The sequence below is a fragment of the Peromyscus californicus genome, unplaced genomic scaffold (genome assembly GCF_007827085.1).
Source record: "Peromyscus californicus insignis strain IS unplaced genomic scaffold, ASM782708v3 Scaffold_20__1_contigs__length_68692818, whole genome shotgun sequence".
Lineage (NCBI taxonomy): Eukaryota > Metazoa > Chordata > Mammalia > Rodentia > Cricetidae > Peromyscus > Peromyscus californicus.
This window is the reverse complement of record NW_026294503.1, coordinates 63,522,066-63,545,765: the sequence shown is the minus strand read 5'-3', so window position 1 is coordinate 63,545,765 and position 23,700 is coordinate 63,522,066. Positions and strand designations below refer to the sequence as shown.

Here is a 23,700-nt window from a genome sequence, read left to right as displayed (position 1 = left end):
AACCACCCCTTTCGTCCAGGGAACACTTGGGCATTTAAGGTGTCAGGGTAACTAACACACGCCTTCCAGCAGAGCTCGCCAAGGATGAAGTCAGGACCATTTGCCAGAGTTCTGGGCGAGAAGGAGAGAGAGAGAGAGAGAGAGAGAGAGAGAGAGAGAGAGAGAGAGAGAGAGAGAGAGAGAGCAGGTTTCAGGGCCAGACCCTGGTAAGTAGTATCTTAGGCTGGCCACCCTGTGGGTGGCAGGTTAGCGACTCCCTGCTGTGAAAATGACTTCTAAATCTAGCTGTGTCTGCCAGCCACCCAGCCTCCTGAAGGAGGCCACAGCCACCTCCCCCCCCCCCAACTTCTTCCCTGATGAGGAGAAAAGACTACAGGGGCAGGAGGATTGCTCCATTGGGAGCACCAGATCTTAGGTTAACAGGGGACCCCAAACAGGGGGCATTTTCTGCCCCACAGTTCTTTCATACTTGATAAGGTATTAGAGGGAGCCAGGAACCCATCCTTTTCAGACCTGGGAGAACTCTGAGGTGTCCTGAGGGAGGCCAGTGACAAATGGGTGAGAAAACCCAGACACAGGCCACGGAGATCAGCGGTGTGGATGTGTTCTTGAGAGAGGAGAGGCGGACAAGAGAAGCTGCTGAACACCGGGAGAGACTTGGGACGTGTGCAAAGTGTGTCCATGGAGGACAGGAATGAGCCCTGTCCGTAACTACTCACTTGCCCGTTGACCATGTGTGCCAGGGACGCAGAGGAGACCCAGGCATGCTCTCTGCCTTCAGGGAACTCACACATGCGCTGACACTGGAATGATGGAGAGAGGAGACTCACACCGTGCCTGTGCAGGGGTGACGTTCACATTCGTGAGCCCTCCCGAGTTTAAAAAAGAAGAAGGGGGAGGATAGGAAAGAGGGAAAGTCCTTGACTTGGACTTACAGGGAATGAGAATACATCCATGAAGTCCTCTGGGAGACAAGTTTCCAAGGTGCCACATATTAGTGAGGAAGTATGAAGCTAGGTGCTGTTCCTGCCTCTGCATGGCATGGCATGGGGTAGGCTCTTTTTTTGAATCTCCTTGTATTAACTAGGATTTGTGAGCCATTTTGTGGATGGATGCTCCATCCATGCATCCGTGCACCCCAACTATCCATTTACCGACCTGTCCACCAAGTCGTCTGCCATTTATCTGAGCACCTCTCCATATCCAGCTATCCACGCATCTATTTCCTTATCCACGAACCTGCCTATTCATCATTTAATGAGGGCAGATGATGCCCCCATCTCAGTGCTGGAAAGGATGGCAAGACAAAGAGGGCATGGAGCCTGTGTCCTCAGGCAGGTAGAAGCCTAGTCGATCACATGCATACAAGGACGGCCAGTGGGTGTCTCGTGAAGAGAAGCCCCACCAGCAAAGCATTCCAAGAGCTCAGACAAGCAAGGGCACTCTGCCAAGGCAAATGGAAGGGTCTCCTGGGGGGTGAGGGCAGTAAGGACGTTTGAGACAGTTCTCACCGAGATGAGGGAAGAGGTACATTCAGAATATGGGAAGACATAAGACTTCCACAGGGAATCAGGCCCGGGGGAGAAAGAGGTCTAGATCACAAAGAGTTTAAGAGAAGGTGAGGGCGCCGGGTGGTGGTGGCGCACGCCTTTAATCCCAGCACTCGGGAGGCAGAGCCAGGCGGATCTCTGTGAGTTCGAGGCCAGCCTGGTCTCCAAAGCGAGTTCCAGGAAAGGCGCAAAGCTACACAGAGAAACCCTGTCTCGAAAAACCAAAAAAAAAAAAAAAAAAAAGATTTGGGCTGGAGAGATGGCTCAGAGGTTAAGAGCACTGACTGCTCTTCCAGAGGTCCTGAGTTCAATTCCCAGCAACCACATGGTGGCTCACAACCATCTGTAATGAGATCTGGTGCCCTCTTCTGGTCTGCAGTCATATATGCTGTATACATAATAAATAAATAAATCTTAAAAAAAAAAAAAAAAAAAAAAAAAAAAAAAAAAAAAAAAAAAAAAAAAGAGAAGGTGAGGGCAAAACCTTTGACCGTCACTAGGGGCAGGAACATGCACCTGTAGTCCCAGTTACTTGGGAGGGCTGAGAGTGGGGATCCCTTGAACCCAGAATTCGAGGCCAACATGGGAAAAGCATTAAGACCCTGCCTCTGGCCAAAGACACACAGGAACTTTTGGGAGAGGATTTGAAAGAGAGATGACACATAGCTTTGAGCTGGAAATATCTTACTGTATTTCGGTGCCTAACATTTTCCTGATTCTTAAACATGACCTTTGCTATGTTTTCTCTTTTTGGTTTGTTTTGGTTTTGTGGTGGTGGTGGTGATGGTACTGTATTTGAGACAGGGTCTCACTATGTAACCCTGGCTTACCTGGAACTTTCTATTTAGATCAAACTGGCCCTGAACTCCCAGAGATCCCCCTGACTGGCCTCCCAAATGCTGGGAGTAAAGGCCTGTGCCACCACGCCTGGCACCTTTGTTGACTTTTAAAAATAACTTATTTATTTTTATTTTATGTGCATTGGTGTATTGCCTGTACATATGTCTGTGTGAGGGTGTCAGATCCCCTGGAACTGGAGTTACAGACGGTTGTGAACTGCCCTGTGGATGCTGGAAATTGAACTCAGGACCTCTGGAAGAGCAGTCAGTGCTCTTAACCACTGAGCCATCTCTCCAGCTCCACCTTTTTTGATTTTATTACCATTTGAATTTTGCTGCTATATGAGTTGCTTGAGGACTATGTTTGACTCTGTAGCCCCTAAAGCTTGACATGGAACACATCCTCCAAAAAGAATGATGTAAGAAGGGGGTAATTAAGCCTGGGGGTGTAACTCTGTTGATAGAATACTTGCCTACCATGCACAAAGCCCTGCGTTTGGTCCCCAGAACTCTATAAACTGGGTATGGCTGCCCCACAAATCCTAGCACTCAGGGGGTGCAGGCAAAATAATCAGGTATACACCGTTATCCTCAGCACATGGGAAACTTGAGGCCAGCCTCAGATGCATGATCCACTACTTCCAAAACATGGAGGGATGATTTAAAATAAAAACTGTGACAGCAACACTGCCCTGACAACATAACATGAAGGAGAATGGCGGGCCCCCCCAAACCTGCCTGCAGCTTCGCGTTCTCAGCTAGTGTCCCCGGAAGCTCTCCCAACATTCACCACGAGGTGGCGCTGCTCGAGCTTTAGCTCTGAGATCTACCTCTGAGAGCTACCAGGATCCTTAGCGTTTTGGATCAGCTGCCCATCCAGGACTGTCCAGGAATGATCTAGACACCTCTTTCTACCAAGTACTAGATGAGTGAAGAGCCTGAGGACAGCTGTTTACGAGAAGATCCGACAGACCTCAACTTCTATGCAACTACTGGCCGGATCCATCCTGTCATTCTAGGTATAATATTAGGATCTTGTAAAAACAAACAAACAAACAAACAAAACAACAACAACAAAAAAAACCACAGTGACCCAAACATAATTATTTTTGTCCTCAAGGATCTCACAATCTACTCTCATCCAAGTCTTCCCTTTTTATTATCTCTTAAACACACACATGTGTGTACACATCATACACGTGCACCCACACATGTACACACACACCCCACACGCACGCGCGCGCGTGCACACACATCACACACACACTAACACACACACACACACACACACACACACACACACACACACACACACACACACACCCCTGCTCCCCAGGACCAATCCCCTTGGCCCAGAAAGCCATCTTCATATGGCATCTACTCTTTGGGACTACTCACGTATCTAAATTAGTTTATTCTTGAGGTTGCTACTCGGCACTAATTAACTGTCACATTGGTGCGGACCTGGGGGATATTCTGACTCTGGATTGCTTCTTCTCAGGATGGCTCTTCACCCTGCCCTTCGGCTCCCTGACACACACTTCCTGTTCTTTCTGACCTTCTCCAACATACCCACAGTCACTCTGTCAGCTCTGGTAGCTTCTGGGACCTCTTCAGAGTACACCTAGTAGGGAATAGTATGCTTCCTAACACTCCAGAGTCCTGGAGGCTACAGGGGCAGCTTGGTGCCTCCTACCCACAAATGAGGAGTGCCAGCCTGGCTGTGACTTTGAAGGCTCTGCCTGACAAACCTGTCTGCTTTCTTTTCTGATCTACTTTAGGAGAATCAGGTTTCTCCTCAACACATCTTCATAGTGGTGGAGGCTTCAGGAGACACTCTTGAAGGTGGAACATTGTGGCATGCTGTCCACTTTCCCAACATGCTCCAGGGCCCATCTTAGGCCTTGGCGCGTTTTGGAGAAGAAGGGAGGGAGGGTTAGTGCGGGAGAGTGGGAGCCAGGCCCATCGAGGTCCCAGGAGTGAATGCAGCATTGTTGGCCAGGCCAGAGTCACAGATAATTACCTCAATTAGTGACAATGGCAGAGTAATAAATACAGGCTTAGTGTCTCCTACCCCACCAGGGCTCCGAAGATTAATCCAGGCTGACGGGCGGGCCCTGAAAGGCGTGATGGACAATTCATTAAACTCCCCAAATGCCGCACAACCTGGGCGTGAAGGCTGAGTTAGCCCCCTGGGGGCTGTGCCTTTGTCCTGATTGTGCGTCTCCGCCACAGCAGAGCCGAGCAGCCCCCAGAGAGCCGGGAGGTGAGTGGGGCTCCCTGAGCCCGGCCAGGCGGAGGGGGGATTAGGCCTCGGTCTGGCCCTGGTTGCCCTGGCACACTGGCCCGGCCTGACAGGAATGTCCGTCGGGGGGAGCGGGCCGAGCGGAGGGGCGGGGCCGACAAGGTAGAGTAAGGGGGGCACACAAAACCAGAGGCAGGAGGAGTTAATTAGACGCCAGCCCAAGAGGGCGAGGGGCCACAATAGGGCTGAAGGGCCGCCAAGGACGGCCCCTTCACTTCCGAGGATTAATAGGGAGGAGGGAGGAGGGAGGGGTCCGGCCCTGGAAGAGGAGGGCTGCCCCTCTTGCCTAGATGGGCACCTACTTCGCAAGTGTCTGGGAGGCAGGAGGCTCTCCTGAGTCGGAACCCTCAGCATCCCACAGAATGGCTCTCCCTTCCTACGTGCTGGCACACTGCAGTCACGGCGAGGATAAAGGGAAGAGAAAGAGACCTATCTACCACGAAAAGTAAAGGAGGCAGCACATTGAGGGGTCTTATTCTCAGCCCCCTTTCTCCAGCCCCTCATACGACTCTGAGACAATGCTGATACCAGATAGCCAACCTCACCCCGCCCCACTCCAGGAGGCTGCCGGGTTAAAGGCAGAGGACCCTGCATGCAGGAGAGGCTGGAGCTGATGTGAACACACAGGAATAGAATGTGCGCGCGTGCGTGCGTGCGTGCGCACACTCGTGACAGCAGTTGTATGTGCACACCTCGGGAAAAACCTGCTCAGTGAGTGAATGAATGAATGAGTGAATGAGCTATTTTCTGAAGGGTGTAAGGAAAAGAAGCAGCCCGGGGTTGCACCTTGACACTGAGTGCCCGGCTGAGCCCTTTCATGCTGGACTGTGGCCACAGTACCAGGGAGGGTGGGGAACCCCCGTGTGTGAGATAAACAAAAGTCCAAATGTATGTGTAAGAGCGGCGGGTCATTCACCTGGGAAAGGTATAAATAAATAAATATTGCAGTAGCTGGTTGGAAGTCCCACTTCCTCCTGGGCCTCAGGGAATAGGGCAGCCCTGGCTCCTCCTTAGATGCCACCCCACCCTACCCCCCTCCCAGGGAATGACAGGGGAGCGAGTTGGCGGCAGTTCCCTGGGCATATTTATAACCTGCTGCTCTCTCACCAACCCAGTGTGTCTGCTTTTAGACCAGACGGGGGAGGGGGCAAGGGGGTGGTCTGTCTCATGCTGGGCCCTGGCTGGGTGTGGAAAAAGTGAGTGAGGGTGCGTGGTGGGCAGCTCTGCACGGATATTCCTGCTCACACCACAGCCAAACAGCTTATTTTCTCCTCATTTTGTTATTTTTCTCCCTCTGGCCTGGAGGAGAGGACTGAGCCTGCCTGGGGCCATAGGGAAGGGGGGCTGCACCCTAGGGTATTTGCAGCCCCACTGACTGGGTTTTTCCAAGGTGCAAGCGGCGGGGTGTTCATGGAGTCGGCTTGCTGACCCCCCCCCCCCCAGGGACTGTGCAGCCTGCCATCTCTGTTGTCCCAGCTTTTCCGCCACCCCTGGGATATTTCAGGACTAGTCCCTGCAGCATTTACTGAGGTCAGCTTTGTGTCCAGGGTCCTCGCCAACCCCAGATCCCCCTGGTGTGTATTTGTGTGGCACCTGATGATCAGAAGTGGGTGGAAGTTGCAGGAAGGTTCCTCAGGCACATTCCTGAAGAGGTCATCTTATCTTTTTTTTTTTTTTTTTTTTTTGGCTTTTCAAGACATGGTTTCTCTGTCCTGGAACTAACTCTGTAGACCAGGCTGGCCTCGAACTCACAGAGATCTGCCTGCCTCTGCCTCCCGAATTGCTGGAATTAAAGGCATGCGCCACCACCGACTGCCTATCTTACGGCCATCACCTGGTGTTTCGAGCCCTGAGACTCTTTCTAGGTATAGCCCTCACCCGAAGCCAACATCAGATCTGCTGATCTACTGATTCCAGTTCCAAGTGAGAGCAGCACAGATAACACAGGTTAATACTCAGCTCCTGGACTGTGCTTGTAGACCCCAGAGCTCCTTTACCTCCACCAAGTGCTGGGGATCAAACCCAGGTCCTCACACATGCTCTACCATCGAGTCGCACTCCCAGCCCTTCTACGTGAAGCTTTATTTTATTTGTGAATTCTCTGTTAGGACATAGCCTTATTCTGTGTTTTCACTATGGCAACCTTCTTCCAAATTCCAGCCCCTGGAAGAGAAGGGTGTTTGCCATGCTGAAGGATAGGGTACTAGACTTTGTCCTCAAATTTCCTGTGCACACAGAGGGCCTTTCCCTGTAAACTGCCCTCCCCCAGTTATGCTGACAATGTTTATTGGCATGGTTGATCCCCTGACTGGGTCTCTGGCTTACACATCACTGTACTGCCAACATTTGACACATGGCTGGTCCAGAAAAGGTATCAGTCATTGTTCACATGACCCAAGCCGTCACAAACACTGTCTCACTTAAACCTTATCACCTGCTTAAAGGGCAATGATGGCTATTCCCAATTAACCGTCAAGGCGATGGAGACTGAGAAAGCAAGAGATATGCTGAACACCTATTTAGGAACAGAGAAGGAGAGAGAGAGACAGAGACAGAGGTAGTCAGAGAGAGACAGAGAAAGAGAGAGCTCTTCTTCCAACTCCTGCAAGTCAGCTCAGCTCAGGACCCCAGTTTCCACGAGCTCCAGCTCCTGGAGTTAGGAGTTAGGTGAGTGTGGTTGGACACAGCCTGGTTGACCCACCCTGTTGCTTCTCCCTACCACTGGGCATTGTCTAGAGGTGCCCCCAAAACTTACACACACACACACACACACACACACACACACACACACACACACACGCACCCTGGGACAGCCCACTAACTTCTCTGCTGGATGACCTTCACTGGAAACCCAGGGCCTTTTTGGGAGCCTGTTCTGGATCTCACTCTGTAGCACAGGCTGGCCTGAAACTCACAGAGATCCACCTGCCTCTGCCTCCTGAGTGCTGGGATTAAAGGCCTGAGCCACTGCCTCTGCTGGCCAACCCAGGGCCTTTTAGATGTCTGCTATTCCAAATTGGGTCCACTCATCAGAACTGAGAGGGTGCTAGTTGGTGCTAGTTCTGCCAATGGAAAGAAAGAGAAAGAAATGTCACTGTAGGATTGAGCAGGCCCTGAATCTACTTTCCTCCCCATACACAGAGCTCAGAACCAACAGAGGTCATAGTTCACACCCTCCAGGGAGTAGTGGTAGCCTTCAAAGACAGCAAAGGACCCTGGGAAGAAGAAGAAACTCTCAAGTTGGCTGAGATCAGTGATTGCTCTTGCAAAGGTGGATGTTCTGGTCGCTTCCGTTCCTGTCTTTCTGGTCATCTCTTGTGCGGAAGGGGCTATGGTGAAGGACAAGCCATAGAGTTTAGGAAAGATTCATGTTTCCTTCACGAGGGCTAAGGGTATGGTTTGACAAGGAAGGCAGGAAGAAAGAACTGGAGTCAGGTTTAGCAGTGTGAGCAGGATTCTTATCCTACTGACCGGTGACTGTGAGCAGAGGTGTCCTGCAGGTACTGTTAACAGAGGAGCCCTCTTTCTGGCTCTCTGTGGGAGCTGCTGGCTTAGTGATTTGGTTGTGGACCAGCCACTCTTGGGTTTCTTTGGGGTTCTGCCACTTTAAGGCCCACTCCTGTTTGGATGCTGAGGCCTCCGCTCATCTCTTCTTCATCATACATGCCAGTGTCTGTAAGCTTCCGGTCCAGGTCTAGGGCCCATGACTTGCTACCTGGATCTTCCTTACCCCAAGGCTAGAGTTGGGGTGCTCATAAGGTATTTCCACGTCCTGTACAAGCATGTGCCTTTCCACTGCCCAAAGCCTAGACCCCAGGAAAAGAGGACCTCTACCTCAGGGACAAGGACACCCTTTCAGTTTGGGCTTTTCTTTCTGTTTTTCAGGACATGGTCACAGCCATCATTCTGTTGTAACCATTGTCCCAACTCTTTCAGGTAGGAGAAGTAGACTGTTGGTCTGTTTGATCCCCACCAAGTTGACATATTTGTTCTCCTCACACAAAGAGCTGCTGCTAGGCTAGGCAGGAGAGCCCCGCATGGGCTCCTGGGCAGGCAGGTCTCTCGGGAGACCTGGATCCCTAGTGGCCCCAGTTAAGGTCACCCAAGGGTCAGAATTTCAGGGTCCTCTTTTGGGACCAGGAAAAGAGTTCTTCAACAATATATCTCTTCTATTTGATTAAGAAAAGTAAGTATCCTTGGGGGGCGGGCACTGTAAACCTCGTTGTGTTCTGGATTCATGGAACAGAGTCATTGATAAAAATAGCGATTTTATTCTTCAGAGAAAGATACATTGATGGGGGTGAAGAGCCACTAATAGCTACAGTGGAAGGAAATACTGATCCGGTGGGCAAGGGCATCTTTGAGAAACTGGGTAAAAGAAAAAAAAGTTGGATAACAACGAGGTTAAGGGCAGAACAGAGGAGTCGGGGTGAAGGCGGTCTCTGCAAGCCAGGCTGGAACCCGGCACAATAAATAGTTTTATTTACATAACCAAACTCGTGGCTTTGTATCCACGTTTCAGTGCAAATTATTTACACACTGATGAGGAGGCAGGACAGGAAGGGGTGGGAGGTGGCTGAAGGAGGCATGCTTCACAGCTGTTCAGTGGCTCCGTTACAGAGACTAGGGGAATGGAGCTTTTTCTGCTGGGTTTTCTAACCTTATTTCCCACATCATCACAGCCGCCCTTTCACCCTGGAACCTCTGACTTCAGCTACGGGTGGGGGGGGGGGAGACCCTGCTGCCCAGGTGTGCTGGCTAGACAATGAATGGAAGGGGCCTGTAGGGACGCTGGGAGAGCGGAAGAAGAGGTGGAATGAGATTGGGAGGTCACTGACACAGTACAGCTGGGACTGCAACACCTCCACCTCATAACTGACCCCCCTCCCCCAGGAGAAGAGGAACCCTCCTCTCGCCCCCTGACCAAATAGGGGGCCGTGCAACAAGGGGTCTCCCACCAAGAGGGAGGGAGGTAGGTTGAGGCAGGGCCCTCAGGATGGCAAAAGGGTTCCTACTGCCTCAGGCAAGTGGTTTAAGGAGCCCCCAGGTAGGAGGTGGGAGAGATGGGTCACTGTGAACCTCGGGAACGTGACTGGAGGTGCCAGGGTGGGCGAATGGGGTGGGTCTCTCGAGTGCCAGAGAGCTGGTCAGGGGAAGCGTTCCCGGGGGCGCAACGCCTCACAGACACTCGTGCAGCACGCGCGTGTGCGTGCAGTTGCGGCAGCTGACGTGGCAGCACCAGTGGAAGGTGCAGTTGCAACGCTCCGTGACGCGCTGCGTGCGCGTGCGGTGGCCCCGGCCGCAGCACAGCAGCTCGCAGCCGTCCAGAGCCGGAGACGAGCTGTTGCAAGCACGCCCGGCTGTGCCGGCTGTGCCCAGGCGTCCGCTGTAGGTGCAGAAGTTGGGCGACTTCTCGAAGTAGACGAGGTCGTGAGGGGAGGGCGGCTTGTGCGCCGGGTCTTCGGGCTCCAGGCGCAGCAGCTCCGCCCGCGAAGCGCGGTTGTTGCCCCGGTTGCCGTACAGGACGCGGGAGGCGCCGTCGAAGCGGTCGCGCAGCACGTCGCCCACGGCGCGCAGCGTGGGCAGTCGCATCCAACACGTGCGCACCGTGCACGAGCCGGACATCCCGTGGCATTTGCACTCCTGGCGCATCTCGGAGAACACGGTCTGGGGGAGGAGGGAAGGAGGGAAGGAAAAAATGTCGCAGGGTCAAAGCCAACATCCTACATACCACCACCCACTCCAACTCCACCCCACCCCCCACCCCCACCCCGTCGTGACTGCTGTGGAAACCTCAACCAAGGTCCAGGTGTAACTAAGTCCAGGGGAGCGGAAGTGCGAAATGGCCTGCTTGAAATGGGGCCAGACAGCGCCACACCAGCGAGTCAGTTTTATTTTTCAAAAGCGTGCCACGGAACCATCGCAATACATCCTATGTGTTGCACTGACTGTTAACCTAACCTAGTCTGTCATCAGATCAGGGATCCCTTTGCCCTCGGCCACCACCTCTTCTCCGTCTTCCCTCCTAGACTCCCACTCCCTCAGGAAGCCCTCTCCGTGTGCCTCTGTCCTTATCCTGGACCGTTACTCCACTCCACCTCCGCTCCTGCCACTGGCTCCAGCGTACAGCCGGACATACCGACATACCGACATACCGTGCGCCCTGCCTCGTTGTTGTGAAGGTTCATGAGGAAGCGCAGGTCCCTCCCCTTCTCCCCAGAGTCCACGAATTCTCGACCGAAGAGGCGGCCGAAATCGATGTTGTCGCTGCAGCCCCCCCAGTGCCAGTCGGGGCCCCCAGGGCCACGCCGCCGGTAGTCGCAGGTGCAAGACTCAATGGAACCTTCGGAGCAGGAGCGCGCCACCGAATGTGTGACCCCGGCGGAGGTGATTGCGAAGATAAATGCTGTTTCCCGGCAGCCTGTGAGTGAAGCGACCCCGCACCAGTTGAGAGGCCTCGTGGAGCCGGGTCAGCACCCTCTTTGAAAGGCTTGGTACCCTACAGTCCAACACCTGGACTCGGCCCTTGGAGGCCTGACAACCTACAACAGATAGGCCGAAGTGCTGAAAAGCTGGTCTCCAGGTCTCATAGAGAAAGCAGGTGCGCGTGCGTGAATCCATGAATACACTTCTCACCATGCTTTAATGGGAGTCTAGAGCGTAAGTGGGACAGCTCCAAAGAGGATATCCCAAGTAGATCAACTCTGCATAGCCAAGAACTCTACTAGACCAAACTCTCGGTCGGTCGGTGTTGGCAGAGCAAACTTTGCTGAGTGCGAAGCACAACCCCGGCCCTCAGCGAGCAGTTTCCCAAGGCACCTTTGAGGGAGGCTGGAAAAGGTTAACTGTCGCCCAGCGCCCACGATCCGGAATTCCCTTTCTGTGGGTCAGTGGCTCAGAAAAGTTAAAGATCATGCTCAAAATGCCTGGCTGGAAAGAACCTGGAGCCTAAGTCTGACCTATGAGCGTGAGCGCAGGGCATCTGGCCGTCCGCAGGTGGATCGCGGAACCCTAGGACATCTGAGACATCTTCCCTGCATTCGCCCGCCCATGCCCTGGAGCTGACCCCGCTTTCCCCCTAATCCCGGAAACGTCGCTTTCCTGGGCACCCACCTCGGTTGACGATCTTGCCGAAGAGGTGGGGCCCGGGAGCGGTAGGGCAGTTCCAGCGGCGGTTCCGGAATTGCCACTTGCACTCTCGCACGGCGCTCTGCAGCCCTCCACTCACGCTGTGCAGGATCCCCGGGTTCTGTCGGATCAGTCGCCGCTGCTTGCGGCTCAGTAGCTGCAGACTGGGCTCCAGGACCAGCTGCAGACTCTTGGAATCCGTCAGCAGGTTTGTGGAGGAGGCTATGTTCACGATGCCCCTGGTGGGATGGATGCATAAGGGCTCAGTCTGGGGAAGGGGCCTGCACATTAATCACGCGGGCTGAACCAACCCTGTCCTTGCCTGGGCCTGTGTGCCTAGAGAGAGCAATAGAGGATCAATAATAGTTCCCCGGGTTCTTGAGTTTGGTACCACTGAGCCCCTAGGTGTGACGAGTGGACAGAGAAGGCACTATGAGTCCATGCATGGCTTCCATCTTCCTTCAAGACAGCCCCGGAGAGGAATCCCAGCCTGCAGCCTTGCCCACCTTGAAATGTTTAGGAATCCCATCCTTTTCTCACCCTTTTCCAAGCTAATAGCTGGTTCTTCGGTTCGAGACCCGAGGGACGCCTAAGTACCCACCACAATGAGGCCCGACCTGGTGCTCATGGGAAGGAGTTTTATTAGATGGGGTGGGCTCTGAGCCTGATGTATCTGGGCTTCTGCCTGCGAATGATTCGCCCCACTTCAGCAGAGCTGGTCCTTGGGTTAGTTTTAGGTGAGAGCACCCTGGATGTGGTGAAGTCATAGTGCAGGAGGGAGTCTGTGGGTTGGTGATCCCCACGGCGTGGGAGCTGGGTAGGGCCAGTTCCTGGCTCTGTGCCCCAGGACAAGTGGCGACCCCGTACTAGCTCACTTACCACCATCGGCCACTGCTGTTGGCGGCCAGGGCTGCGGGCAGGGCGGTCAGTGCCAGTAGCAAAGTAGCAGAAACCCAGCTGGGCAGCAGCGCCCAGAGCCCCATGGCCTGCCTGGCCTTGCCGGTTCTGTGCTGCAGTTCTGGCGGCTTTGGTGGCTGCCCGCGACGGTGGTGGGACTGGACGCGGCGCTGAGGGCAGTTGTGAGAGTTCGCAGGCTGGCTCTAGTAACTCTGGAGGCGGGCCGCAGGCAGCATGGTTTGCTGCCCTGGCTGTTGGGCTGAAGCGGCCACTGCGGGAGGCACCGCCTCTTATAGTTGCGGCTCTGACTGCAATGACGAGAAGAGGCTGCCCCTCCAGGCCGCACTATGGCACCAGGGCGCACCGGTCAGGGCCACAGACAATGAGGAGCGAGCGGGGCTGTGGCTCTAGCCGGTCTGAGCAAAGAGCTGACGGACTAGCTAGCCATCGGGGCTCACCCCCGCCCCCTGCCTGGTGGCCCCCGCCTCCAGGTCTGCACTGGCCGCCGACCCCTCCCCTTGGGATGGCCTCCCACGCGCGCCGGCCTCACTCTTCTTCGCGTCCGGAGCCCGTCGGGGACCAGCATCCGCCAGGGGGCGCGGAGACCAAGTCTTTCGGGACAACCTGTCTGCAGCCTGAATCGCCTCCCCACGCGCGCGGTGGGGCTGTCCCCTCGATGTCACCCTGTCATCCCCCGCCTCCCGCTGTGGTCTCTTCTCTTCCTTATCCTGAATGGCGGGGTAAAAGCTGTGGTTCTGGCCAGCGACTCGGGGCGGAGATGCCTCCTCGCCCAGGAACCCCGACGGCGGGACAGAGAAGGAAAAGAGAGAGACAGAGCATGGGTGGAGATGTGGTCAGGGATTCCCGGGCGTGGGGTGTCGGGTAGGCTGACCAAACCGAGCTCGTGGTAGAGAGGAACTCATAAACATGCAGCAGTTTGCGTTATGTGGGCTAGGAGAGTGCGAGTGTCTGTGTGTCACAATGTGAGGCCAAGTGGAAATACACATGTGTTCTGAAGGTGCATGCTCCTGTGTATTGGTGTATCCAGAAACTTCTAAAGAAGGGCGTTTTGAGCCCTTTCCAAATCATTTTGTAATTTGGCTCAGGACAGGGAGATCATGAAGTCATTTTTGCTACAGTCACCGTTTTAAGCAGTGGGTCAGGAAGGAGGTGGGAGATACGACAGGAGCTGTCCAGAAGCCTGACTCAAGAATGGAGAGTGTCTGGGACTGTGTTTGCAGGTGGGTGGATGAGTGAGTGTGTGTGGGGGCGGGGAGATTAACTATGTGCATGCATGTGTCATTCTGTCGCTCTGGGTACCTTGTGTCATCCTATGGTGTCTCTCTCCGGCGTGTGTCAACCTGTGCATGTCATTAGTGGAAAGAGTCATGAAGATGAGCCAGGTTTCTCTGGCAACTAGCCCCGGAAAGGATGGCACAGTGGAGCGATTGTCAGGTGATGAGGAGGACTGGGAAGAGAGAAAGGGACCTGCAACAGCAGGTTTGTTTTGTTTCCGTGGCTGCTTCTGGTTGTGTGACAGGATCTTGCTGTGTGACTCTACCTAACACCGAATTTTAATGTGTAGATTCCATGATGGTCACCTGACTGCCAGGATTCCAGGCCTGTGCCACCATGCCTGCCTAGCTCAAGATGAAGGAATGTGGGGGCCTGGAGAGATGGGTCGGTGCTTTGGTGCTTTAGAGCACTGGCTGCTCTTGCAGAGGCTCCAGGTTCTGTTCTCAGCACCCACGTGATGGCTCTCGGGGACCTGGAACTCCAGAGTCAGGTGTTGTTTGAACCCCACTAGCACCAAGCACACACAGGTGCACATACATACATGCAGGCAAAACACTCACACATACATAAAATCTCTTTTTTAAAGGTTAACAAATTTGTGCCTCCCATGTGTTTTCTGCTTTTCATTGGATTTTTCTCCCAGATTTCTGCAGTGCCCCAAAGCTCTGTTGTTTCCCCCCATCCTCAGTCCTGTGACTCTTCCTTCGCACACTCTTCCTTGCCTGAGACCCCAGTTATCTTCAGGGCCATGGTAGCCTAGGATTTCCAGGCTGCTGTTCCCGATGTGAGATACAGGGGGCACTGGCAGCTTGATTATCATGCCCCATTGCCACACAGAGAAGCCCCCACTCCTGGAGGATTCTAATATTTTTTCCTCTCTTCCATTTTACAGAGGAAACAATTGATGAGGCAGTGGATCCAGGTTCAAGGTCCCAGCCAATAAATGAATCAATGTTAAAGCTATGTCCCCAGGGACTGGGGTAGAGCGTTTGCTTAGCATGTATAAAGCCCTGGGTTAGATCTTCAGACTACGGAAAAACCAGGAATGGTGGCACATGGCTGTAACCCCAGCACTCAGGAGGCAGGAAGAGCAAAAGTTCAAGGTTATCTTCTACCTCCAGGCATATAGGAGACACTCTCAAAACACAAAAGCAGGACCAGGCATGGGGGCACACACCTTTAATCCCAGCACTCGGGAGGCAGAGGCAGGCTGAGTTCAAGGTCAGCATGGTTTACATATTGGGTTCCAGGACAGAGAGGGAGAGGGAACTTGCTGCTCTTCCAGAGGACCTGAGTTTCTTTTCCAGCACCCAGGTCAGGCAGTTTATAACTACCAATAACTCCATCTCCAACTTCCTCTCTCCACTCCAGGGGCATTCACATGTGAGTGTGCATACATGTACAAGCGCATACACATCATACACTAAATTAAAAGCAGGTGAAAGTGTTTGCTGGTAAGGCAGATGACCCCAGTTCAATCCCCGGGACCCACATGATGAAAGGAGAGCTGAATCTAAAACCTTTTGATCTCTGCACGTGTACATACACACTCGAAACAGATAAATGTAAGCAATTCAATGAACAAACAAACAAAACCAGACCAGCCAGGCATGGTGGAGCATGTGTGCCCGTGACCCCAGCGCTTGGAAGTCTTATATAAGAAGATGGCTCCGAATTTGAGACAACCCTGAGATAGGGTAGCAACAAATTAATAATTAATGAAAAATAGAGTGAATAAATCTCAGACCAGTTCTGCATGGTGGTACTTGCCTGCCAATTCCAGAACTTAGAAGGCCGAGGCAGGAGGATTAAAAAGTCTTGGAGCGACCAGGAGTGGTGGTACATGCCTTTAACCCAGCACTTGGAAGTTAGAGGCAGGTGAGGTTATCCCTGTGAGTCTGAGGCCAGCCTGGTCTACACAGTGAGATCTAGCACAGCCAGCCTGGGGTACATAGTAAAATCCTATCTCAAAATCAAAAGCAAACCCAGTGGTTATTCTTTTTTTTTCTTTTAATTTTCTGGGGGAAGGGGAGGGTCTTTTTTGCTTAATTTTTTTAAAAAAGATTTATTTATTACATATACAGTGTTCTGCTACATGCCAGAAGAGGGCACCAGATCTCAATACAGATGGTTGGGAGCCACCATGTGGTTGCTAGGAATTGAACTCAGGTCCTCTGCAAGAACAACCAGTGCTCTTAACCGCTGAGCCATTTCTCCAGCCCTTGTTTAATATTTTTATGTGTATGAATATTTTGCCCACATGTTGCGAATGTACCATGTGTGTGCAGTGCCCACAGTGGCCAGAAGAGGGCGTCAGATTCACTGGAACTGGTGCTACTGACGGTTGTCAACCACTGAGTGGGTGCTGGGAGTCAAATCTTGGTCCTCTGCAAGTGCTCTTAAATGCTGAGCCATCTTCCTAGCCTTTCTTTGTTTTGTTGTTCATTTGTTGAGATAAGGTCTTCGAGTAGCCTAGGCTGGCCTCAAATTCAAGATATAGTCTAAACTGGCCTTGAACTTCTGATCTCCCAGCCTCTACCTCTGGAGTGGAGATTAGAGGGATGCTCCTTCAGGCCGGACACCCCAGAGATGTGAGCTCAAAGCCTATGTGGACTCTACTTGTCAGCGGCTCAGTGGTTTGCCAGTCTGCAGCAGAGCAGGCTGTGGTCCCTTTTCAAAAGCAACACAGAAAGAAAATGATTTTTTTTTTTTTTTTTGGTTTTTCGAGACAGGGTTTCTCTGTGTAGCTTTGCGCCTTTCCTGGAACTCACTTGGTAGCCCAGGCTGGCCTCGAACTCACAGAGATCCGCCTGGCTCTGCCTCCCGAGTGCTGGGATTAAAGGCGTGTGCCACCACCGCCCGGCAAGAAAATGATTTTTAAGTCTTTGGGGACCTCTTGTTCCATCTCTCCTGGTTTGTTTGTTTGTTTGGTACAGTGTCTGATTAGAGCACCCAGGTCTGATCCCAAAGAACTCAGACTCCCAGAGTTGATCAGGCTTTCCCACTGAGGCGCAAATCACTCTATGGAAGAAATGGTTGATACATTTAGTTACTGTTCCTGGGGTACTTGTGTTCAACTAAAATTTTTAAACCACATTTATTGTGTGTGTGCCTGTGTGTGTATGAGAGAGAGAGAGACACAATGCAATAGCATGCATACTCAGGGAACGACTTGTAAGAGTTGGTTCTCCCCTTCCGTTATGTGGGTCCCAGGGACAGAACTCAGGTCATTAAACTTGGTGGCAATTCCTTTGCTCACTGAGGCATCTCACGAGGTGTGAATGTTTCAAAATGAGATCTATACGAACCCAAATGTAGCTTTGGTGGAATGTTTGTTTGTTTGTTTGTTTTTAAGGGAAATGTCCTCCTCAGGCCTGATCTTAGCCTAGCATACTTGCTTCCTCCAAAGATTCATTCCTGAGGGATAATGTGGAATGGTCCAGTATCCTGCACAGGTCTAAAAGTCAGGAGTTTCTGCAAATAGTGCCCCACATAAATGGCTCAAGGGAATGATCAATATACATGGGTAAACTGACTTCGTTTTCAAGGAATTTTTCATCACGGAGGCCTGGGTCACATACACCCCTTTTTTTTTTTTTTTTTTTGTCTTCCGGGACAGGGTTTCTCTCTGTAGTTCTGGCTGTCCTGGATCTCACAGAGATCTGCCTGCCTCTGCCTCCTGAGTGCTGGGATTAAAGGCATGTGCCACCACTGCCTGGTGTCATACATTTTTTTTTTTATCGGATATATTGGTATAATTCTATGGGGATGGGAAACAGACTGAAAAACAGGAAACTGTATCATCTATGACCACTGGTGTCAAAGTGGGAAAAAGAAAGGAAGAACTGACTTCACAAAACTGTCCTTGACATCCAGGTGCTCACCATGATGCACACTCAGCACCCCTCACACTGATAATAAGCAAAGTAAAAATGAGAAAGAAGATGAAAAATTAAAAATAAAAAAAAAATTAGGCAGAAAGCAATAGAGGAAGATGTCTCACCTTGACCTCTGGCCTCTGCATGTGCACACATATGAATGTGTATAACACACACACACACACACACACACACACACACACACACACACACACACACAGAGATGACCTTACCTAGCATATGTAGTGTTTTAAGCTGGACCATGGATATGGTAAAAATAAAGAAAAGATAAGGCCAGGTGTGCAGCCACCCACCTGTAATCCTACCACTTGAGAAGCAAAGGTCATATTTAGCTACATATAGAGTTTGAAGCTAGCCTGGGCTACATGTGACTCAACCAAAAAAAAAAAAAAAAAAGAAAAAAGAAGAAGGAAAGAAGCAAGAATGCTAACTCAGGCACTCCCAGTGAGAGCTGGTCTTGGCCTGTTCACTCACCTAGTAAACTCTCTGACTCCAAGCTTCCATTTTTCCTGTTTTATGTATTTAATATGTATGGGTATGGTCTGTGTACCACTGGTGTTCCTGGTGCCCGTGGAGTCCAGAAGTCATTAGATACCCGGGGAGTGGAGTTACGGATGGTTATAAGTACCATGTAAGTGCTGGGAAGGAGTTGAACCCAGGTCCTCTGGAAGAGCAGCCAGTGCTCTTAACCGCTGAGCCATCTCTCCAGCCCCCATGTTTCCTGATTTGTAACTGGCTATGAATTCTAGATGTATTCCTTTTTTTTTTTTCCAGAGCTGAGGACCAAACCCAGGGCCTTGCGCTTGCTAGGCAAGCACTCTACCACTGAGCTAAATCCCCGACTCCAATGTATTCCTAACACTTAAGTAAGCGCCTTGAAGTTCACATGTCCAACACCACTTAATTCTTAATCCCCCCCATTGCTTAATTTCCTCTTTCTTCAGCCATTTTCAGTAAATGACAGCGCTGGCCTTCATCCCCAGGGCAAAAATCTTGGAACCAGGACTAGCCTCTGCAGGCAGGAGGCACACATGTAGTTTACAGACATACAGATAAAGAACCCACATGCAGCTCGGCGGTGGCGGTGGCGGTGACGGTGGCGCACGCCTTTAATCCCAGCACAGAATGAGATCCAGGACAGGCACCAAAACTACACAGAGAAACCCTGTCTCAAACAAACAAACAAACAGTAAAAAAAACAAAACAAAACAAAGAAAGAACCCACACACATAGAATAAAATAATAATATATCATTTTTTTTTTCTGAGACAGGGTTTCTCTGTATAGCCCTGGCTGCCCTGGACCTCACTCTGTAGACCAGGCTGTCCTTGAACTCAGAGATCTGCCTGGCTCTGCCTCCCAAGTGCTGGGATTAAAGGTGTAGCCACCACTATCTGGCTATGCTGTGGAATGGTCTGTATGGCAAATGTGTTGCTGATTAGTCAATAAATGAATCACTGATTGGTCAGTGGCCAGGCAGGAAGTATAGGCGGGACAAGGAGGAGAATAGAGCTGGAAAGTGGAAGGCTGAGTCAGAGAGACACTGCCAGTTGCCACGATGAGAAACAGCATGTGAAGATGCCGGTAAGCCACGAGCCATGTGGCAAGGTATAGATTAATAGAAATGGATTAATTTAAGCTGTAAGAACAGTTAGCAAGAAGCGTGCCACGGCCATACAGTTTGTAACCAATATAAGTCTCTGTGTTTACTTGGTCGGGTCTGAGCGGCTGTGGGACTGGCAGGTGAGAGAGATTTGTCCTGACTGTGGGCCAGGCAGGAAAACTCTAGCTACATGACTATATATATCTTTTAATTTTAAATTTAGAATCAACCTTTGGCTTATGGGTTTTACACTTCATGTTAGGCTGTTAGCAAACCCTGACCCTCAATCTGTAAAGTTCACACAGCAGCTGGCCCCCTTCCACCCCCTAGCTGCTGTGTGGTGGTAGAAGCCACGGTCACCTCTTCCTATCAAGTCTTCATGCTTTTCCCAACAGTAGTCAAGACCATCCTTTCTAGAAATGAAGTTGCGGCTGGAGAGATGGCTCAGTGGTTAAGAGCACATGCTGTTCTTGCTGATGGCCTGAGTTCGATTCCCGGCGCCCACTTCAGGCAGCTCACAAGTGCCTTGTAACTCCAGCACCTCTGGCCTCCCAGGACACACCTACAAACACACACAATTTAAAAAGTAAACAAATAAAAATGAATTTCCCTGACCAAATTCAATGATTCCTTATCTCACTCAAAAGCCAAAAACCTTTACAGTAGCTTACAAGGCATCATCGGATCTGACCCCATTACTTTCTGGTTCTTCAGTTTTCCGCTTAAGAATTACTCCCCCACACTGATCCCTCTGATCTTTTGAACATACCAAGTGTGGTCCTTTCTCAAGGTCTGTGTACCTTTCTGTCTTTTGGAATCTTCTTTCTTAGATATCTTGAGGTATTATTGTTGTTGTTGTAAGGCAGGCTCTCACTATGTATCCCTGGCTAGCCTGGAATTCACCATGTATACCAGGCTAGCCTTGAACTCACTGAGATCCACGTGCCTCGGCCGGCCTCTCCCGTGTTCAAACTAAAGGCATGGCTCATGAGCTGCCACTCCTAGCTCTGGCCTTGAATCCTCTCTTGTTTTAAAATTTATTAGATTTACTTATTTTTCTTTATAGTATGAATGTTTTGCCTGCATGCATGTATGTGCACATCACCCATGCCTGTTGGATCCCATGGAACTAGGATTATGAATGGTTGTGAGCCACCACGTGGGTGCTGGGGACTGGACCTGCGGGTTCTTCAAGGGCAACAAGCGCTCATCACTGCTGATCTCTCCGGTCCCCTGGCCTCGGATTCTCGATCTTCCTGCCTCAGCTTCCTTATTACAGGCGCATGTGACCCGCATCTCTCTATCACTTTTGGCTACAGCTGACTGCAAAGGATTGAAGTAGAAACGCAGTAGCAAAACAGGGCCCTCGGAATAGGTGTAATAGGTCCTGGAGAGAGGTGGTGGGGTGGGGGAAGGGAGCTTCGCTTAGACCTTGGGATCTAGAAAGATCAGAGTTCTTGGGCATGCCTTTGAAGCACAGGCCAGGCAGCAGGCACCACGCTTCGGGCTGGGAATGGGCAGCCCATCCAAGGGCCTCTAGTAGACGAGGGGGTAAAATTGCCTAGGGTGGTCCACAAGCTTTGTTGGGGCTAACTGCCGAACGTGGGGGTTTCCTTGGAGCCCAGTAGGTGTGTCTGCCACATCTCTGGCGCCTCTGGGTGGTGGCCTTCGGTACTGCAGTGGAAGACCGGCGAGGTGGAGGGAGGCAGCCGGGCTGAGCTCACTGCCACAGGCGCATCCATCCCTCCCGGGCCTATAATTTGGGTTCCCTGGGCTGGCCGCCCCTATCAGCGGCTTAGCAACAGATGAGTCACCCAAGACCCCAGCCAAGGCAAACATCAGGGGAGGGGGAGGGGGAGGAGGTTCCCGAGTGTAGCCACCGCCTCAGTTTCTTGATCCCCCCCATCTCCAGAGGCCCCCACTCTTTTATTTGACACTCCTCCGCCCTTCAGGGCCTCGATGTTCTTCCCACAGAGTTTTGCTACACTCTCCGACCTCACGAGGGGAAGAGTAACCTTCTACTTTTCTCATGGAAGGGAAGGTGGACCAGGTTGCTCCCATTTCCTCCCCGTAGCCATGGCGGCCCCCTTTTGTACCCCCTCTTGTCTTTTGGTCCCAACCCTTGTCAAGGTCTCTCTGGTTCCTGCTCCTCCTCTTTCTTGGAGCTGGCTGCGTGCTTGGGGTATTAGGCAATGGGTGTGCACCCACAGCCCTCTCCAGGCCCCGCCTGTCCCACCGCCCTCTAGCTGCCTGTGGGTCAGTGCTCAGGCCAGACGGTCGGCAGGAGGGCACCGAGGGCCAACTCAGGCCACCCACTGCCTGCCCATAGCCTCTATCAGAGAACTAGACTTCAGCCAGGAGAGAACCGCAGGGGAGCTCTTAGGATTGGGATAGCCCAACTTGGGGAGCCCCCAGGCCACTGAGAAGTTGAGCCTCTGGCTGCTGATCTTCCTTAGCCCCTTCATTATTATTGTTATTGTTTTTTTTTTGAGACAGGGTCTCTCTACATAGTCCTGGCTGTCCTGGAACTCACTATGCAGACCAGGCTGGACTTGAACTCACAGGGATCCACCTGCCTCTGCCTCCCAAGTGATGGGATTAAGAGTGTGGGCCACCACTTTCCAGCTTGCCTTTCTTAGCCCTTTCATTACATCTGACAAAATGCTGGAGCCAGTCAAGGATAGCATCGGAGAGGGGACAAATAGGAACAAGACAAAATAAAATTGAAAGTGGGAATGGGACCACAGCCACGTGGAGAAACATAAATGTCCATAAGGTACTGATGGAGAAAAGGGCTGTGAAATACCCTTCCAGGGGCCTGGGTGAGTCCCAGACTGACAGGCAGGAAAGAGGATAGGGTACTGGTGAGGATCCTGGATTCTGGAGTAAGGATGAAAGCTACTGAAATTGTATTTGTCCACCTCAGAAGTCATATATGGTTTGGCCCTCTACCCCTAAATGAGAAGGAGGTTCAGGAGGTCTTGGACCGCCTTTCCCTACTCCAGAGGTGGTGGAATCAATCAGAAAGAGTACCCTACTGTGGTCCAGGCTGTCTAGCACACTGGCTCTAGAACCTCTCTTCCCCAGCACGCAGTGAATAGCCCCACAGACCTAACCTCCTCTGTACTTTTTAGACACCTAGCCAGCGGTGTCCCTTCAGGCCGAGGCAAGACTTGCAAGAATACAGACCGGGGCTGGCTGCCCAGCATTGCTGCTTGCCACCACGGGTGGTGGTTGTGGGTACCAGCCCTGTGCTTCTGTTTCCTGGGGGGTCGTCCCTGAGTCCATGTGCCTTGGGTGCGCAGGGCCAGCCGCGGTGCTGTGCTTGGGGCTGCGGTCTGGCAGGGGCTGGGGGTGGTTGGGAAGCCTGAGGCCCCTCTCTGGCAAAAATAGTCCGCAGTGGTTAGAGCTAGGAGGGTGAGTCAGGCGGGAGTGTGGTGGCGCCTAACCCCTTCGCTGCCGCCAGAGGTAAGGCGTTCATGCCTCTGCCTGCGCGCACCCAGGCCAGGTTCTTTACTAGCTGCCCTGGAGTTGGGTTCCATTTGGAATTCCCGAGGCCTCCCCTCAACCCTTATAAAGCAAATGTGCGAGCATGAAGCATGAATTTGGGCCATCTCAAGAGTTCATTCAGGAATTCCGAATAGGAGACCCTGGAGAGGAAGCCTACAAGAGAAGGGGATAATCATAGGGGCAGACTGGAGATCTTTGGAGCTACCCGAGCTTTTGACGGAGGCCAAATTCTCAGGCCAAAGCTGACCCCTCCCAAGGGGCAGGCGTGTGGCTCCGAGGTGGGCGGGAGCCAAGCCGCACAGTGGCTCCTCACTTGCAGGCTCCCAGTGCCCCGGTGCGCATAGCCTCTTGGGCTCTACAGGAGATTATCAGAAACTCGAAGGTCGTCCAGCTCCGTCGTCAGCGTGTTAAAGGGGCTCTCCAGCCGCCCACTCTCGGTGGGCAAGCGGAGGCAAAGAAAAAACGATGAAAGATATTGCCATTGGGACCAGTTCCTGGCTCCTTAGTCAGGGTCACTGCACCCTCTCAGACCCCCGAGCAGGTGAGAGGACCTCCGGCAGCCGCTTTCCCCCGGAGTGGGGCTAATCGTGATCACGGGCGTCGGGGGAGAGGGTGTGTGTGTGTGTGTGTGTGTGTGTGTGTGTGTGTACGCTTTTGGGGGGGAGCGGCTGCG

The 23,700-nt window shown here is 52.2% G+C and overlaps 1 protein-coding gene across 1 annotated transcript; it reads right to left on the bottom strand.

The window, feature by feature from the left end:
* Nucleotides 1-8,949: 8,949 nt before the first annotated feature.
* Nucleotides 8,950-23,685, bottom strand: Wnt1 (Wnt family member 1). The gene is made up of 4 exons (XM_052748859.1): nucleotides 12,702-23,685; nucleotides 11,808-12,061; nucleotides 10,850-11,115; nucleotides 8,950-10,361 (listed from the first exon to the last, which is right to left on the bottom strand). The coding sequence occupies exons 1-4, from the start codon at nucleotides 12,803-12,805 to the stop codon at nucleotides 9,873-9,875; spliced, it is 1,113 nt and encodes a 370-aa protein (XP_052604819.1). The 5' UTR covers nucleotides 12,806-23,685; the 3' UTR covers nucleotides 8,950-9,872.
* Nucleotides 23,686-23,700: the final 15 nt, after the last annotated feature.

Bases quoted from the DNA above. Each gene is read 5' to 3' on its own strand.
- Wnt1 (XM_052748859.1), bottom strand. From the start codon at position 12,805: ATGGGGCTCTGGGCGCTGCTGCCCAGCTGGGTTTCTGCTACTTTGCTA. The intron at 12,062-12,701 runs GTAAGTGAGCTA...CCATCCCACCAG, and splicing joins AACAGCAGTGGCCGATGGTG to GGGCATCGTGAACATAGCCT. The intron at 11,116-11,807 runs GTGGGTGCCCAG...CTTCACTCACAG, and splicing joins CGGCAAGATCGTCAACCGAG to GCTGCCGGGAAACAGCATTT.